The sequence below is a fragment of the Carcharhinus amblyrhynchos genome, chromosome X (assembly GCF_965287045.1).
Source record: "Carcharhinus amblyrhynchos chromosome X, sCarAmb.v2.hapA, whole genome shotgun sequence".
Lineage (NCBI taxonomy): Eukaryota > Metazoa > Chordata > Chondrichthyes > Carcharhiniformes > Carcharhinidae > Carcharhinus > Carcharhinus amblyrhynchos.
In genome coordinates this window covers 1,116,721-1,134,349 of record NC_137359.1, presented here as the reverse complement: position 1 = coordinate 1,134,349, position 17,629 = coordinate 1,116,721, and the positions used below count along the sequence as shown (strand labels likewise).

The window sequence follows — 17,629 nt, the reverse complement described above, 5'->3', positions numbered from 1 at the left end:
CCTTCATTGCCTTGAATGTCTCTATAAGATCTCCCCTCAGCCTTCTAAACTCCAATCAGTACAAGCCCAATCTACTCAATCTCTCCTCATAAGCTAAACCCCTCAACTCCGGAATCAACCTGGTGAACCTTCTCTGCACTGCCTCCAAAGCCAATATATCATTTCACAAATAAGGGGGCCAAAATTACACACAGTATTCCAGTTGCGGCCTCACCGGTACCTTGTACAACTGCAGCAAGACCTCCCTGCTTTTGGGCTAGACAGGATAGAGGCAGAGAGATAATTTACACAGAGAAAGGAAACAGGAACTCGAAGGCACAGCCTCAAAATAAGGAGCAGTCAATTTAGAACAGAATTGAGGAGGAACTTCTTCTCCCAGAGGGTCGTGAATCTTTGGAATTCTCTGCCCATTGAAGCAGTGGAGACTACCTCATTAAATGTGTTTAAATCACAGGTAGATAGATTTCTGACCAATATGGGAATTAAGGGTTATGGGGAGCAGGCAGCTAATTGGAAATGAACCGCGACCAGGTCAGCCATGACCTTGTAGAATGATGGGGCAGTCTCGAGGGGCTAGATGGGCTACTCCTGCTCTTATTCCTTCTGGTCTTATGTTCTAATGCTCCATCCCCCCCTCGTGATAAAGGCCAACATTCCATTTGCCTTCTTGATCACCTGCTATACCTGCAAAATGATGTTTTTGCGATTCACGCACAAGGGCCCCCAGATCCCTCTGCACAGTAGCATGTTGTAATTTTTCACCATTTCAATAAAAGTCCAGTTTACTCTTATTCCTTCCAAAGTTGATAACCTCACAATTGCCAACGTTATAGTCCATCTGCCAGATCCTCGCCCACTCACTTAGCCTATCCAAATCTCTCTGCAGACTTTCCGCATCCTCCATGCAATTAACTTTCTCACTCATCTTTGCGTCATCCACAAACTTTGTTACCCTACATTCAGTCCCCTCCTCCAGATCGTCTACATATATGGTCAACAGTTGAGGCCACAGCACCGATCCCTGCGGCACACCACCAGTCACCAACTGCCAACCGGAAAAACACCCATTTGTTCCAACTCTCTACTTCCTGTAAGATAGCCAATCCTCAATGCACGCTAACACTTTACCCCCAACTCCATGTCACTTAATCTTGTGCAGCAACCTATTCCACGTCATGTTCTCTCAGCTTGCAGCCTGAACAGATTTCATTATTGCAGAGTCCTGTTATTGCTTTTTAAGTGGATTAAATTGGGTTGTTTATTTTTACTTTGTGTTGTTTTATTGCCCTGCATTGTTTGGAGGAACGTCATGGGTTCTCATCTCTCTCTGTCTCTTTCCCTGTTTTATTTGGAAATTATAATTGTTATTTGAATGTAAGGTCTTGCCTTCCTGGCGTGGAAAGTCTGTTGCTGGTGGCTTGACCTGGTGTTCTGAGAAGCTGTTCTGACTTCAAACTGTTATGAGTTTATTAAGAGAACTGCAGAATTCACCAAAATGACTTGGTTCCATTGCCACATGAGCATCAGACTTTGCTGTGTTGAACTTGTTCAAAGGTTTTTGTTCATGGGAGTGTTTTTTTTTTGTTTGGAGCAACTGAGACATATTTGTTAAACGTTGTATCTTGTTGTTATTATTCCTATTGTTGCTTTCTTTTGTTTGTAATTGGTGAAGTTGTTGCTGATGTTTTTTCCATACATGTTAAGGATAAGCCACCTTCAGCTGTTTGGTCTCCACATCAATCAGCAGGGTTGACCAATTGCACCCAAGCTCTGGACTGTGCAGCACAGGCAGTCAAAGTTATTGAACTGATGGCAATGCAGGAGGAAGTAACTCCACACGCTGAGAACACTCAACTACCAATTCAGAGTGTATTCGTGTGAGGGAGTATGTTAGTGTGACGGACTATATTAGTATAAGGGATTTTATTAGTGTCAGGCATTGTAATACTGTGAGTTCCTTCACTGAAGTGGAGAGAGTGGACAAGGGTCCTGAGCCATTTGCACACCTGACAGATAGTTATATATTTCAGAACATTCCATATACTCTCTCACATGAATTCTGTAATTAATGTTCAGAACCTTCCACTTAATGACTATACCAAATGCCATGGTGTGGAGATGCCTGTGTTAGAACATAGAACATAGAACATTACAGCGCAGAACAGGCCCTTCGGCCCACGATGTTGCGCCGACCAGTTAAAAAATCAATGACCCACTAACCTAAACCAATCTCTTTTCGTCCATAAACCTATCCATGGATCTCTTAAACGCCCCCAAACTAGGCGCATTTACAACTGCAACAGGCAGGGCATTCCAATCCCTCACCACCCTCTGGGTAAAGAACCTACCCCTGACATCCGTCCTATAACTATCCCCCCTTAATTTAAAGCCATGCCCCCTCGTGCTAACTTTCTCCATCCGAGGAAAAAGGCTATCACTATCCATCCTATCTAAACCTCTAATCATCTTATATGTTTCAATAAGATCCCCTCTTAGCCGCCTTCTTCCTAGCGAAAACAACCCCAAATCCCTCAGTCTCTCCTCATAGGACCTCCCCTCCATGCCAGGCAACATCCTGGTAAACCTCCTCTGCACCCTCTCCAAAGCCTCCACATCCTTCCTATAATGTGGGGACCAGAACTGCACACAGTACTCCAAGTGCGGCCGCACCAGAGTTGTGTACAGTTGCAACATGACGCTGCGACTCCTAAATTCAATCCCCCTACCAATAAACGCCAAGAAACCGTATGCCTTCTTAACAACCTTATCTACTTGATTCCCAACTTTCAGGGATCTATGTACACATACACCTAGATCCCTCTGTTCATCCATACTATTGAAAGTCCTCCCGTTAGCCCTATACTCAACACATCTGTTATTCCTACCAAAGTGAATTACCTCACACTTCTCCGCATTAAACTCCATCCGCCACCTCTCGGCCCAGCTCTGCAACCTGTCTAAGTCTCCCTGCAAACTATGACACCCTTCCTCACAATCTACCACACCTCCGACTTTGGTGTCATCAGCAAATTTACTAATCCACGTAACTATACCCTCATCCAGATCATTAATAAAAATTACAAACAGTAGTGGCCCCAAAACAGATCCCTCAGGCACACCACTCGTAACCGAACTCCATGACGAATATTTACCATCAACCACCTCCCTCTGTCTCCTATCTGCTAGCCAATTCTTGATCCAATTTCCTAGACTACCCTCAATCCCATACATCATGCATGTTGGACCTGCTTGGGCAAAATAAGAAGTCTCCCAACAACAGGTTAAGCTCCAACAGGTTTATTTGGGATCACGAGCTTTCGGAGCGCTGACCCTTCATCGGGTAAATGAAGAAGACACTCACCTGATAAAGGAGCAGCGCCCCGAAAGCTCGTGATCCCAAATAAACCTGTCACACTTTAATCTGGTGCAGTGAGACTTTATACACACACTTTCAATGTTCACACTTGAAAAGGCCAACGACAGCTCAGGGGGCAAAAGGACAGGCCTGAGGCAGACACTCAGACATGTTGAGTTTCATTCCTGAATGATCAGAGTCAAGTGAAGGAATTAAATGTGGAATTGGTATCATGCTGATTATTTTTGAGTAGAAATGCTGGGAGAGAGCGAATTCCAATTTGATTCGTTCATCAGTTTGACCAGAATTTTTTTCGGTTTGCATTTGATGTACCCATGTGCAAAATTAAATTAATTAACGTCTCAACCTATTTGTTCAAATCAAAGAAAAAAACAACACAATTGAAATATCTTGCAACCTCATTATCTCTAAGGCGATTCCACAGGGTATAAATTAAAGGCACATTGAATGTATCACTCAGAGCTTAACACGGGTAGTTTCTCAACTGCACAAAAGGAGAGATCAGCTTGCAATTAAAATGCACGAACCATCAATTGGCATTGGGAAAATATTCTACACGATCCTTGCCATCATTGGTGTTCCAGGTATGTGACCAGATCCATTGAAATAATATCTGTGCTGTTTCCTGTCATTATTCCGAGATTAATCACATTTTAAAACACAGACTCTTAGTGATAACATGTTCTTTGAATGATTATCTGTCAATTGATTCAATAATCTTGTTCGTTCGAAAATAAACACTGATTTTATTCACAAATTCCACCAAATAACATCTTACTGATTCAACAGGAATATGCTGCAGGTGTCACACAAATCGGGGTGTCGGTGTTCACTCGGGGAAGACTTTCAAGGTTGTCTTTCTTTGAGAGTGGAATTGTATTGTCTGTGTGTGTGTGTGTGTGTGTGTGTGTGTGTGTGTGTGTGTGTGTGTGTGTGTGTGTGTGTGTGTGTGTGTGTGTGTGTGTGTGTGTGTGTGTTGGGTGAGTGTGTGTGTTTGGTGTTGGCGATCCCAAGTCAAGTTAGACTAAACATTGCCAGTGACCATTTATTATTGGGCCCTCTTGACATTACATTGAGTGTTTGGTCCCAGCTAGAATGGAATAATTTGTCGTTATACTGAAATCAGGCTTGTTTGGCGAACAGTCTCTCCATTCCATGTTGTAACCTTTCTGCCACGCCAGTCTAATTTATGGGAATCAGTACAAGTTTGATTGTCTTTGGAAGTCGTTGTGTTATCACTGTATCAAGAGAAAGATCTCAAAATTACGATTGAAGTAAACTAGTCTGTGTTAAAATGACCTGGCAGATGGAGTATAATGTTAGCAAGTGTGAGGTTATCCACTTTGGCAGAAATAATAGTAGGAGGGATTATTATTTAAAGGAGGAAATGCTGCAGCATGCTACGGTGCAGAGGGGCCTGGGGGTCCTTGTGCACAAGTCGCAAAAACCCAGTCTGCAGGTGCAGCAGGTGATCAAGAAGGCGAAAGGGATGCTGGTCTTTATAGCGAGAGGGATAGAATATAAAAGCAGGGACGTCTTGCTGCAACTGTACAGGGTACTGTATATCCTTGTGAAAGGATGTATTGGCTTGGAGGGAGTGCAGAGGAGGTTCACTAGGCTGATACTGGAGATGAGGGGGTTGGACTATGAACAGAGACTCAATAGACTGGGTCTGTACTCGTTGGAGTTTAGAAGGATGAGAGGGGATCTTATAGAGACGTATAAGATAATGAAGGGGATGGATAGGGTAGAGGTACAGAGATTCTTCCCGCTTAGAAAGAGGCAGTTTGGATCAGAGTTGAGGAGGAACTTCTTCACTCAAAGGGTGGTGAACCTCTGGAATTCTCTGTCCGTTGAAGTGGTGGAGGCTACCTTGCTGAATATATTTAAGTCACGGGTAGATAGGTTTCTGACAGACAAGGGAATAAAGGGTTATGGGGAGAAAGCGGGAAAGTGGAACTGATCCACTTCAGGTCAGCCATGATCTTATTGAATGGCGGGGCAGGCTCAAAGGGCTAGATGGCCTACTCCTGTTCCTATTTCTTATGTTCTTATGAGGGATAAACTGCATTACCGTGATGGTGTTTTCTTCGTGTGAGGGACGGCATTAGTGAGGGAGATTGCAAAATTTTGAGGCATTGTCTCAGTGGGAGGGACTGTATTAGTGTGAGGGATTGTTTTGGGGAAGGCATTGTGGAAGTGCGGGGGATTGTATTAGCGTGAGGGCTTGTATTAGTGTCAGGGATGCTGTTCGTGTCAAACATTGTGTCAGTTTGAGTTCCTTCACTGGAATAGAGAGAGAGGACAAGGGCACTGAGACATTCGATCATCAAGAAGGATGGTTTCATATTACATCACTTTCCAGACACTCCATCACTTGAACTCTGCAATTAATATTCCAAGACGTTCCTCTTCAATCACTATTATGAATGGGTACATTTAAATAAGGGGCAGCTACAACATACAATGCTCAAGAACACGCCCGAGGCAGCCACTCTGACATTTTGGATTTTCATTCCTGCATGATCAGGATCAAACGAAGACCATTTCTGGAATGAAATGAGAACTGGATATCATATTGATTGTGTCTGTGTGAACAGCACAAGTGCTTGGGGAACACACCTTCAAATCTTGTTAATTCATCAATTTGACCAGGATTTTTCTTTTAAAAATTGACGTATCCCCATGCAAAATTAAATTAACTGATGTCACAATCTATTCGGTCAAATCAAAGAGTAAAGGAAAAACATTGAATTATCTTACAACGTTATTATCTGCTAGGCGATTCCACAGGGGATAAATTCAAAGCTTTTTAAACGGAACAGCTTAATCCGGGTTGTTTTCCAACAGCACGGAAGGAGAGGTCACTCCGCACTGAAAATGCATGAACATCGGGAAAATGTTCCACACGAACCGTGCCATCATTGGTGTTCGTGGAAAGTGACCAGATCCATTGATAGAGTGTGTGTGTTGTTTCCTGTTCTTATTCTGCGACTGATCACGTCACTGTCTGTATTAGACGCATGTATACAGAAAATCTGCAGTGATGGTAGGTTCCTGGAAGCCTTATGTCTGTGAATTATTTCAAGTGTATGTGTGTGGTGTTGGCGAGTGGGTACCCGAAACCAAATTCGACTCTCCCTTGACAGCGACCATTTATTAATTTATCAATTTGGAATTATCTTGAGTGTTGGGTCCCAGATTAGAATTGAATAGTTTGTTCTTTTTTATTTCAAGTCATGCTTACTGGCGTCTAATCTCTCCATTCCAGGGTGCAGCCTCTGTGTTTTGCCAGTGTAATATATGGGAAACAGGGAAAGTTTGGCTGTTTTTGGAAGGTGTTGTTTCATCAATGTATGAAGAGAAATATCTCGCAGTTACTATTGACGTAACCTGGTCTGAATAGAAATATACAACCAAGTGATGTTGAAATCATCCGGCCGTATTGTTCGAATATTCAAAACCACATTTCAAGGACATTTTCCAATTATATGCAAGATGAGTATAAATTCTCAACTTGATTTATTTTTCACCCTTAATCCATGCCCATGCCCTCTGTTTGTTTTTCTCCCCTAACCTCAGTGGAAAAAGCCTGCTTGCATTCACTCTATCCATATCCATCAAAATCTTATACACCTCAATCAAATCTCCCCTCATTCTTCTACGCTCCAAAATGGCAGAGGTCTCTGGTAGTCCATGGATGGCAGTTCAGTGTTGATGTTTTCCGTCAATGGTGTGAAGTGTCTTGAGTGTTCTTGGAACGACACTCATCCAGGTTAGTGGGCAAGATTTCAACACTTGCCTGCGGTGTGAATGTTTGATAAGTCAGGGTTACTTCCTGCAGAATTTTCTCTCCAAACATAAGAGTGTTGCTTTGAAATCTGTACCCGTCTCGTTTTCTGGAGGAATGCAGGTGAAGATAAAACAGAGAAAAAGGAAGTGTAGGATAGGCAAAAATAATAATGCACTACACATACACTACACAATGTCGCAAGTGCAGAGATGAAGTGAAAAATGGAAATAAGAAAATCAAACAGAGAACATAAAAACGATTCCTTGGTAAAGTTCAATAACATACAATGGTGCTTCACCAATATATTTCAGAGTTACAAAAAACGTTAATTAAGGAAATACTTTGCGAGCTATCAGAGATGGATACGTGAACTTGTGTTTTCAAGCAGGAGCTGTGGGAAATGATTATTTTGTCTGAACAAAGGAAAGGGACGATGCAGATTTAATAGAGCAAGAGGAATACTGAGAGTTTGACACGACAATCAGAAAGAGAGAGAAAGTTCTCAAAGCGTTGGAATCCCTGAAATATTTGAACTTTCCAGGGAACGACTGACTGTTTTTGTGCTTCGTAAAGGAGGTCACGGACGAGATAGCAGATGCTCTGAGGATGACTTTTCAAATCTCATCAGTTATAGGGGAGGAACCAGAGAACTGGAGAAATGCAAATATTGTCCCATTGTGTTAAAAGAGATGGAAGGAAATGCTGAACAATTATAGGCCTGTTAGCCTTACACGAGAGATGGGCAAACGAGTAGATTCAATCCAGAGAAATAGGTTAAACCATCATGTCTAAATGCATGGACTAGTCAGGGCTAGTCAGTATGGATTTGTTAAATGAAGGTTTTGCTTACAAGTTTCATTGAAATCTGTGTGGAAGTGACAAGAAGGGTTAATGAAGGTAGCGTGATTATGGTTTTGTACATTGATTTTAGCAAGGCATCGAGTAATGTCCCACAGGCAGATTGGTCAAAAAAAAAGGAAAAGCCAGTGGGATACATGTTAATCCAGAGAATTGGATAAAAATGGTTTTGAAACACAGAGTAAAGTTCGAATGATTTCCCTCAGATTGGAAAGTTGTTTCAAGTGGTGTTCCACAGGTCTCAGTGTTGAGACCCTTGCAGTTTAATTAATGATTTGGACGTGAAAGTGGGTTCATGGTTGGCAGACTTGCAGACGATACAAAGATTCAACGACCATAGCGGCTAACTATAATCTCCGAACTGATATTGTTGTGGTGACGGATTGGGGGGTAAATTGGCAGATGGATTTTAGCACAGGGAAGGAGGAGGTGATGGAATAGCGAGGTGAAACAGTTGTCAGAGTACACAATGAATGGGAGCATGTGAAGTGGGGTCGACGAAGTCGGGTAGATGAAGTGGGAGGTCCCTAAAGGTTTGGGATTATTTTCCTTGGGAGGAAAAGAAAGCCGATGAGTTACTTGATTGAGGCGTCCAAATGAATGAAGAGAAGGAATAGAATGGGTAGAATAAAATTGTTTCCCTTGGTGGAGAATTCTATAACCAGGGGACATAAATTCCAAATAAGTGGCAGATGTGTCGAGGGGACGTAAGGACAAGCATTTTGACGCAGAGGGTAGACGGTGCCTGGGATTCGCTGCCTGGGTTGGTAGTGGTGGCAGATTCAGTCTTTACAATGGATCTGCGACTTTCCTGTTGTGAGCTGCAGGGCGATGGGAGGGGTGTCGGGATTAGAAAGGGCACCTGGGTGTCATGGAGCTGGCATGGACAAAGTGGACTGAATGCCCCCCCCCACCCCCCCAACCCCGTGCTGTAACTTCTCTCTGGTTCTATGTTCCGTGGAGGGGGTGCATCATCTCGGAGTTGTCATGATCCTGAGGGATTTTGATATTGGGTGGGTTTGTTCCACGGGACCATATATGTTCCTGCGGCACCTGATGTCTTGGGAGCGAGTTAGGACTCTGATCCTTCAGGGGGAAGGGGTGGGCTGGAGATCCTATGGACCGCTGTCTCAAATCAAGCTCTGCTTGCTTCCAAGAAAGTGGCTCTGAATGTGAGCGAGTCTGATCCTCAAGGCTATGAGCTTGTCGGGGGATTATCCTGGAGTGGAGGATCTGCTCCTGCCTTTTCACTGCACGAGGAGAGGCCTTTTCACTGCAAGGTAGGTGGGCTTGATACAACCTGTAGAAGGTGGTCACACTCTGAGTTTAGACTGATGCCAGTGGGATCGTGTACTCCTTAGAGTCTCTTCGTCAGACGGGTTCAAGCTGGAGGGGTGTCTGATCCTGCATTTATTCTGAGATTTGTGTCACCCTTTGTAGGGTTTGCGATGCTGAGGGGGTGTTTATGCTGTGGAGGGAGAAACGTAATTCATGAAATAAAAAAAGTCATACGTGTGTTCGTGTGTGTGTGTGTGTTTGTGCGTCTGTGTGTGTGTTTGTGTGTGTGTGTGTGTGTGTGCGTGTGTGTGTGTGTGTGTGTGTGTGTGTTTGTGTGTGTGTGTGTGTGTTTGTGTTCATGTGTGTGTGTGTGTGTGTGTGTGTGTGTGTGTGTGTGTGGCAGACTCTTTCAATCAATAAGGTGTTCTGCTCGTGTTGAACTTAAAGATTAACTTATCTCTGGTCAAATGCTGCTGCTTTCCTTTATATTTCTCTAAATCCATCTCCCAGGGATCTCAATACCCCACATATGTGTTAGATCATCACTGCCGGCTGTTAAAATCTCCTAAATTGTATGATTAAATGGAATTTTGCATCTCTTTACAAACTCAAAATGTTTTTTTTTCAGGTAATTTTGGGAAATAATTGATCCTTATAGGCAATGTCAAACGATAAGAACTATCATTTAATCATCATTTCCTTGCCTCCTGTTCTCTCTGATGGATTAGGTTATTGCAAAATAAAAATGAATGTGATATCCTACATTCCACGCATTCTTGAATTTGAAATGCCTTGTGATCCTTTTTGAGAGAAGAAATCCGAGGCTAACCTCCATTGGAATACACAATTAATGTCATGTCCCTTCTGGGAGAAACACTTTAAGATCTAGTTTTACAATCTTGATAAGATTCCATAGTTTCAAACATAATCAGAATGGTTATCTGCTTGCACATGCAGACAGGGTCTGATGCTGAGGGAATGCTGCTTTGGAACAGGAATGGCTCTGATTCAATGAGGTACAGAGGTGTAGGTGTCATCGTGAAGGTCCCCCAACCCTGGAGAGGGGTCTGCAAGTGTAGGGTTGCTCATGCCTCTACGACCTGATCTCAGGAAGGAATTATTGATGTGAGGGGCAAACAGAGGGAGGATCAAGGCTCTGCTGACAGTGGGCGCCTTAGGGGATATAATCCTGATTGGCATGATTCCGAGGGAATGGCGCAAACCCTGAGTTATTCCTGAGTTGTTTCTGGAAAAGTGTGCCTGATGCTGAGCAGTATTTGAATCTTACGAAATGTGATTTGGGTTCAGTTAAATTCTGTAAGACAGATGTCACCAGGAAGACATATTTAACATAGAACATAGAACACTACAGCACAAACAGGCCCTTCGGCCCACAAGTTGCGCCGATCACATCGATACCTACCGAGCCATAGACCCATCTGTAACTTCCAATGCCATTAAACCCCATATACTCATCCAGAAGTCTCTTAAAAGACCCCAGCGAGTTTGCCTCTACCACCACCGATGGCAGCCGATTCCATTCACTCACCACCCTCTGAGTGAAAAACTTACCCCTAACATCTCCTCTGTACTTGCCTCCCCGCACCTTAAACCTGTGTCCTCTCGTAGCGACCATTTCAGCCCTGGGAAATAGCCACCAAGAATCCACTCTATCTATTCCTCTCAACATTTTATAAACCTCTATCAGGTCGCCTCTTAACCTTTGTCTCTCCAGGGAGAAGAGTCCCAGCTCCCTCAACCTATCTTCATAAGGCATGCCTCCCAATCCAGGCAACATCCTTGTAAATCTCCTCTGCACCCTCTCAATAGCTTCCACATCCTCCCTGCAGTGAGGCGACCAGAACTGCGCACAGTACTCCAAGTGGGGTCTGACAAGCGTCTTATAAAGTTGCAGCATTACCTCCCGACTCCTAAACTCAATCCCTCGATTAATGAAGGCCAGTACACCATACACCTTCCTGACCACATCCTCCACCTGCGAGGCCGATTTAAGAGTCCTATGGACCCGGACCCCAAGATCCTTCTGCTCTTCAACCCAGCCAAGACTCCTACCCTTGATATTGTACTCCTGCATCCCATTGGTCCTGCCAAAATGCCATATTTGCTTTTGAAAAAAAAAAGCAGAAAATGTTGAAAAACTTAGGAGGTCTGGCAGAATCTGTAGAGAGAGACTGGAACCAACCCTTTCAGTCTGGGAGAATATTGGTCAGAGCTTTTATTGTATTTTATTTTCTGGGAAGGATCTGAGATATTGGGCAGGCCTACTCCTAATGAGAATTCAATCACGACATTCTTCATTTCAGTGGTCGGAGCTGGTGTGAAATGGGATCGATCATCGGGAATGCCCAACGCTGCAATGGGTCCATTCTTGGGGGTTGGGGTCTTTGGGGAAGAAATGTGTTGATACCAGCGTGAACAATGTTCAATACTGTGGGATGGATTAAAATGGAAGAGTGAATATTATTTGAAAGAGCGTCAGACAGGGCGAAGGCGCCATAATACTGCTTCTGTTTCCCTACTGTGAGAAGGAATTTTATCAAGCGGTACCTGAATTATCTAACAGCCAGTCTCAAGGAAAGTGGTGTTACTGGTGGGTTCTGATATTGAAATGGGAAGTGCAATGTTCCTCACCAAAAAGTTTGAGTTCCTGTGAGCACAATGGGCTCCAGTGGGCAGACATTTGACAGATGACTTACAGTCTCTTTCCTTTTTCCTCTAGTGAATGTACTAGGAATTGTGATCCTCTCCCAGGGAAAGTGTGGCCTCTCCAAATGCACCACACTCTACCTTGTATCGATGGCAATGGCGGATCTATTGGTCATTATATGTCAGGTCATACTGACTCATATCAAGTATTACTATTTCCCATCATCCTTCCTGGACATCACCCCGATGTGTAGTGTCCGCGTTGTCTTGATTAGCGCGGCCACTGACTGCTCAGTCTGGTTCACAGTCACTTTCTCTTTTGATCGGTTTGTAGCCATTTGTTGCCAGGATCTGAAAAGGAATTTTTGCACCAGAAAAACTGCAGCCGTGGTTCTTCAGATAACGTGCATCCTGCTCTTTTTGCAGAACATCCCCTTTTATTTTGCATACGAGCCTGGAGCAATCATCGACAATGTATCGTGGTACTGTGATATCAAGCCAGGTTATTTCACTAATCCCATTTGGGTGGGATTAGACTGGTTTGATACGATTCTCACGCCATTGGTTCCATTTGCGTTAGTTCTGCTGCTCAACTCTCTGACAGTCAGACACATTTTAGTGACCAGTCGAGCACGTAAAGGCCTGAGGTCCCAGGGCAACACAAGGAATTACAGTGACCCAGAGATGGAGAGTAGGAAGAAGTCCGTGATTTTACTCTTCTCTATATCTGACAGCTTCATACTTCTGTGGTTGGTGAATGTTATAGAGTTCTTCTATTATATCATTGCTGGAAAAAACACAATGGGTTACACCAATTCTGAATTGATATTTCAACAAGTTGGATTCATGTTGCTCAATTTAAGTTGCTGCACAAACACATTTATATATGGACTGACTCAGTCCAAGTTCAGAGAGCAGCTCAGGAATGCTGTGAAATATCCGGTTACAATTTTTCAGTTAATGACGAAACAAAACAACTGAGAATAACACGGAGGTGGATCCCTGTATTTCATTTGAAGAATAAACAAAAAAAACTCAAACGGCCCTGTCTACAAACGGAGAAGAACAGTGTACATAGAACATAGAACATAGAACACTACAGCACAAACAGGCCCTTCGGCCCATGAGTTGTGCCGATCACATCAACACCTATCTATAACCCCCAATCCCATAAAACCCCATATACTCATCCAGTAGTCTTCTAAAAGACCCCAGCGAGTTCGCCTCCACCACCACCGACGGCAGCCGATTCCATTCACTCACCACCCTCTGAGTGAAAAACTTACCCACAACATCACTTCTGTACTTTCCTTCCCGCACCTTAAACCTGTGTCCTCTCGTAGCGACCATTTCAACCCGGGGAAATAGCCTCTGAGAATCCACCCTATCCATTCCTCTCAACATTTTATAAACTTCTATCAGGTCGCCTCTCAACCTACGTCTCTCCAGGGAAAAGAGACCCAGCTCCCTCAGCCTAACTTCATAAGGCATGCCTCCCAGTCCAGGCAACATCCTTGTAAATCTCCTCTGCACCCTCTCAATAGCTTCTACGTCTTTCCTATAGTGAGGCGAACAGAACTGCGCACAGTACTCCAAATGAGGCCTGACAAGGGTCTTATAAAGTTGGAGCATTACCTCCCGACTCCTAAACTCAATCCCTCGATTCATGAAGGCCAGTACACCATACGCCTTCTTGACCACCTCTTCCACCTGCGAGGCTGATTTAAGAGTCCTGTGGACCCGGACCCCAAGATCCTTCTGCTCTTCAACACTACCAAGACTCCTGCCCTTGATAGTGTACTCGTTCATCCCGTTGGTTCTGCCAAAATGGACGACTACGCATTTATCCGCGTTGAAGTCCATCTGCCACTTCTCCGCCCAGTCCTGCATCCTATTTATGTCCTGCTGCAACTTTTGCCATCCTTCCAGACCATCCACAACACCACCGACCTTCGTGTCATCAGCGAACTTACTTACCCATCCCTCCACTTCCTCATCCAGGTCATTTCTGAAAATGACAAACAGCAAGGGTCCTCCACTGGTGACTGACCTCCATTCAGAAAAAGACCCATCCACAACCACTCTTTGCCTTCTGCAGGCAAGCCAGTTCTTGATCCACAAGGCCAAAGGCCCTTGGATCCCATGCCCTCTCACCTTCTCAAGAAGTCTTGCATGGGGGACCTTATCAAACGCCTTGCTGAAGTCCATGTACACCACGTCCACGGCACTTCCTTCGTCAATGTGTTCAGTCACATTATCGAAGAACTCAACTAGGCTCGTAAGGCACGACCTGCCCTTGACAAATCCATGCTGACTATAATTTCAGGCTGCACCGGACTTCAACTTTATCCTCCATTTATTTCATGCTCAACTCACGAGGGAGCTCCACTGCCACCGAATGTAATTTTAGAACCAGTGTGTAATTTCTGCAATCCTACAGTCCTGCCACAACACTTTAGGCTCAGAACCATCGAATTATGGCTCAGGCAAAAATTCCACTCTGACTTGTCTCAGTGTTCTCCCGAAACATCCAAGAGCAGCCCACATACGACCCACCGTGTGCATGCCCCTCGTTGGACAACAAGGAGGACCGACACACCAGTGGAGTAAAAGGGAAAAACATCAACACACGTAACAGTTGATTTCCAGGAACGTCCCGAGGCTCTGACCGTTATTTAAAACAGTCTCCTATAACCCTCCATCCCTGTTCCACTCATGTGTCTATCAAAGTAAACCTTAAACAAGTCCAGCGTGCCTGCCTCCACAACCTTACTTGGCAGTGCATTCCATACCCCCACTACCCTCTGTGTGAAAAACCTCCCTCTAATATCCAAATTATACCTCTCCCCCCCTCACCTTAAGCCCATGGCCCCTCGTGATATTTGTCTCCAATCTAGGAAAAAGCCTGCTACTGTTTACTCTATCTATACTCTTCATTATCTTATACACCTCTATTAGATCCCCCCTCAATCTCCGTCTTTCTCAGGAAAGCAGCAACAATTTTCCCAATCTTTCCTCATAACCCAGTCCTTCCATACCAGGCAGCATCCAGGTAAACCTCCTCTGCACTCTCTCCGTGGTCTCCACGTCCTTCCGGTAGTAAGGTGACCAGAACTGGATGCAGTACTCCAAATGCGGTCTGACCAACACTGAGTGTAAGTTGTCGAGCTGAGTGTAGTGTGTCAAAATTTGCTGATGACACAAAGATAAGTGGAAAAGAAAACTGTGCGGAGAGTGTAGAAAGTCTGCAGAGGGATCTGGATAGGCTGAGCGAGTGGGCGAGGACCTGGCAGATGGAGTACAATGTTGGCAAGTGTGAGGTTATCCACGTTGGCAGGAATAATAGTAGGAAGGACTACTACTTAAAGGGCGAAAAGCTGCAGCATGCTACGGTGCAGAGGGGCCTGGGGATCCTTGTGCATGAGTCGCAAAAACCCAGTCTGCAGGTGCAGCAGGTGGTCAGGAAGGCGAATGGGATGCTGGCCTTCACAGCGAGGGGGATTGAATATAAAAGCAGGGAGGTCTTGCTGCAACTGTACAGGGCACTGGTGAGGCCGCAGCTGGAGTACTGTGTGCAGTTTTGATCCCCGCACTTGCGCAAGGATATTTTGGCCTTGGAGGGAGTGCAGAGGAGGTTCACAAGGCTGATACCAGAGTTGAGGGGGTTGAGCTATGAAGAGAAGCTGAATAGACTGGGCTTGTACTCATTGGAGTTTCGAAGGATGAGGGGGGACCTTATTGAGACATATAAGATGATGAAGGGGATGGATACGGTAGAGGTGGAGAGGTTCTTCCTGCTCAGAAGGGATGGCAGGACTAGAGGGCATAGCCTCAAGATAAGTGGGGGGGGGGGCAGTTTAGAATGGAGTTGAGGAGGAACTTCTTCACTCAAAGAATGGTGAATCTCTGGAATTCTCTGCCCGTTGAAGTGGTGGAGGCTGCCTCGCTAAATATATTTCAGACACGAGTAGATAGGTTTCTGATAGACAGGGGAATTAAGGGTTATGGGGAGAAAGCGGGAAAGTGGAACTGAGCCACTTCAGATCAGCCATGATCTTATTGAATGACGGGGCAGGCTTGAGGGGCTAGATGGCCTACTCCTTCTCCTATTTCTTATGTTCTTATGTTCTTCTGTTCTATACAACTGCAGCATTAGATGCCAGCTCTTGTACTCTATACACCTTCCTATAGAGGCAAGCATACCGTAAGTTTTCTTTACAACCTTCTCCACCTGTGTTGCCACCTTCAAAGACTTGTGCACTTGCACTCCCAGGTCCCTCTGCATTTCTATACTCTTACTAGGTCTACCCTTTATCATATAACTCCCCTCTACATTATTGCTTCCAAAATGCATCACCTCGCATTTATCAGGATTAAATTCCATTTGTCATTTATCTGCCCAATATACCAGCCTATCTATATCCTGCTGTGTTGCCTAACACTCCTCCTCACTATCCGCCAATGCTGCCATCTTTGTGTCATCTGCAAACTTGCTGATCACACCACGTACGCGAGTAGAAGAGGTCCCAGTACTGAGCCCTGCGGCACATCACTGGTGACAGACCTCCAGCTAGAAAAGGACCCTTCCACTACTACTCTGTCTCCTGTTGCCTAGCCAATTGTCAATCCATCCAGATATCTGGCCTTGTATCACGTGAGCCTTAACCTTTTCCACCAACCTACCATGAGGGACTATGTCAAACGCCTTACTGAAATCCATACAGACGACATCCATGGCTCCTCCTTCATCGACCGTTTTTGTCACCTCCTCAAAAAATTCTACCAGATTCGTAAGGCAAGACCTCCCCTTTACAAAGCCATACTGTGTATTCGTAATCAGATTGCAACGCTCCAAATGCGTATACATCCTATCCCTCATAATTTTTTCCAACAACTTTCCTACTACTGATGTCATACTCACCGGCCTATAATTACCAGGGTTATTCCTACTGCCCTTTTTAAACAACGGCACCACATTCGCTATCCTCCAGTCCTCTGGGACCTCACCTGTGTCCAAAGAAGAGGCAAAGATTTGTCTCAGAGTCCTAGCAATTTCATCTCTTCCCTCCCTAAGCAGCCGAGGATAAATGCCATCAGGCCCCGGAGATTTATCAGTTTTAATGCTGCCTAAAAGACTAACACTTCCTCCCTCGTAATGGATATTTCTTTCAATTGGTCTCCAGCTCCCTCCAATACAGTACAAGACACCAAGCCCCTCTCCTTCGTCAATACTGACGCAAAGTATTCATTCAGGATGTCCCCCATTCCCTCAGACTATAAGCTCAGGTCCCCTCCTCCGTCCCTGAGAGGACCGATTTTCCCTCTAACCACCCTTCTGTTCCTAACATAGGAGTAAAATGCCTTTGGATTTTCCTTAATCCTATCCGCCAAAGCCATTTCATGGCCCATTTTCGCCCTTCTAACTCCCCTTTTGAGCTCCATCCTATTCTCTCTATATTCCTCCAGCGCTCTCTCCGTTCCCAGTTGCTTAGACCTAACATATGCCTGTCTCTTCCTCCTGACCAAGTCCTCAGTATCCCCTGTAATCCACGGCACTCTAATCCTACATTTCCCATCCTTCCTTTCAACCGGCACATGTCTTTCCTGCAACCTATTCAGTTTTCCATTGAAAGCCTCCCACTTGCCGAACATGGACT

General features: G+C 44.7%; 1 protein-coding gene across 1 annotated transcript; it reads left to right on the top strand.

Annotated features, from left to right (window-relative positions):
* The first annotated feature begins 3,893 nt into the window (after positions 1–3,893).
* LOC145361886 (putative G-protein coupled receptor 139) lies at positions 3,894–12,953 on the top strand. The gene is made up of 2 exons (XM_080217879.1): positions 3,894–3,960; positions 12,046–12,953. Exons 1-2 carry the CDS (start codon positions 3,894–3,896, stop codon positions 12,951–12,953), a joined length of 975 nt encoding a protein of 324 aa, XP_080074005.1.
* Positions 12,954–17,629: the final 4,676 nt, after the last annotated feature.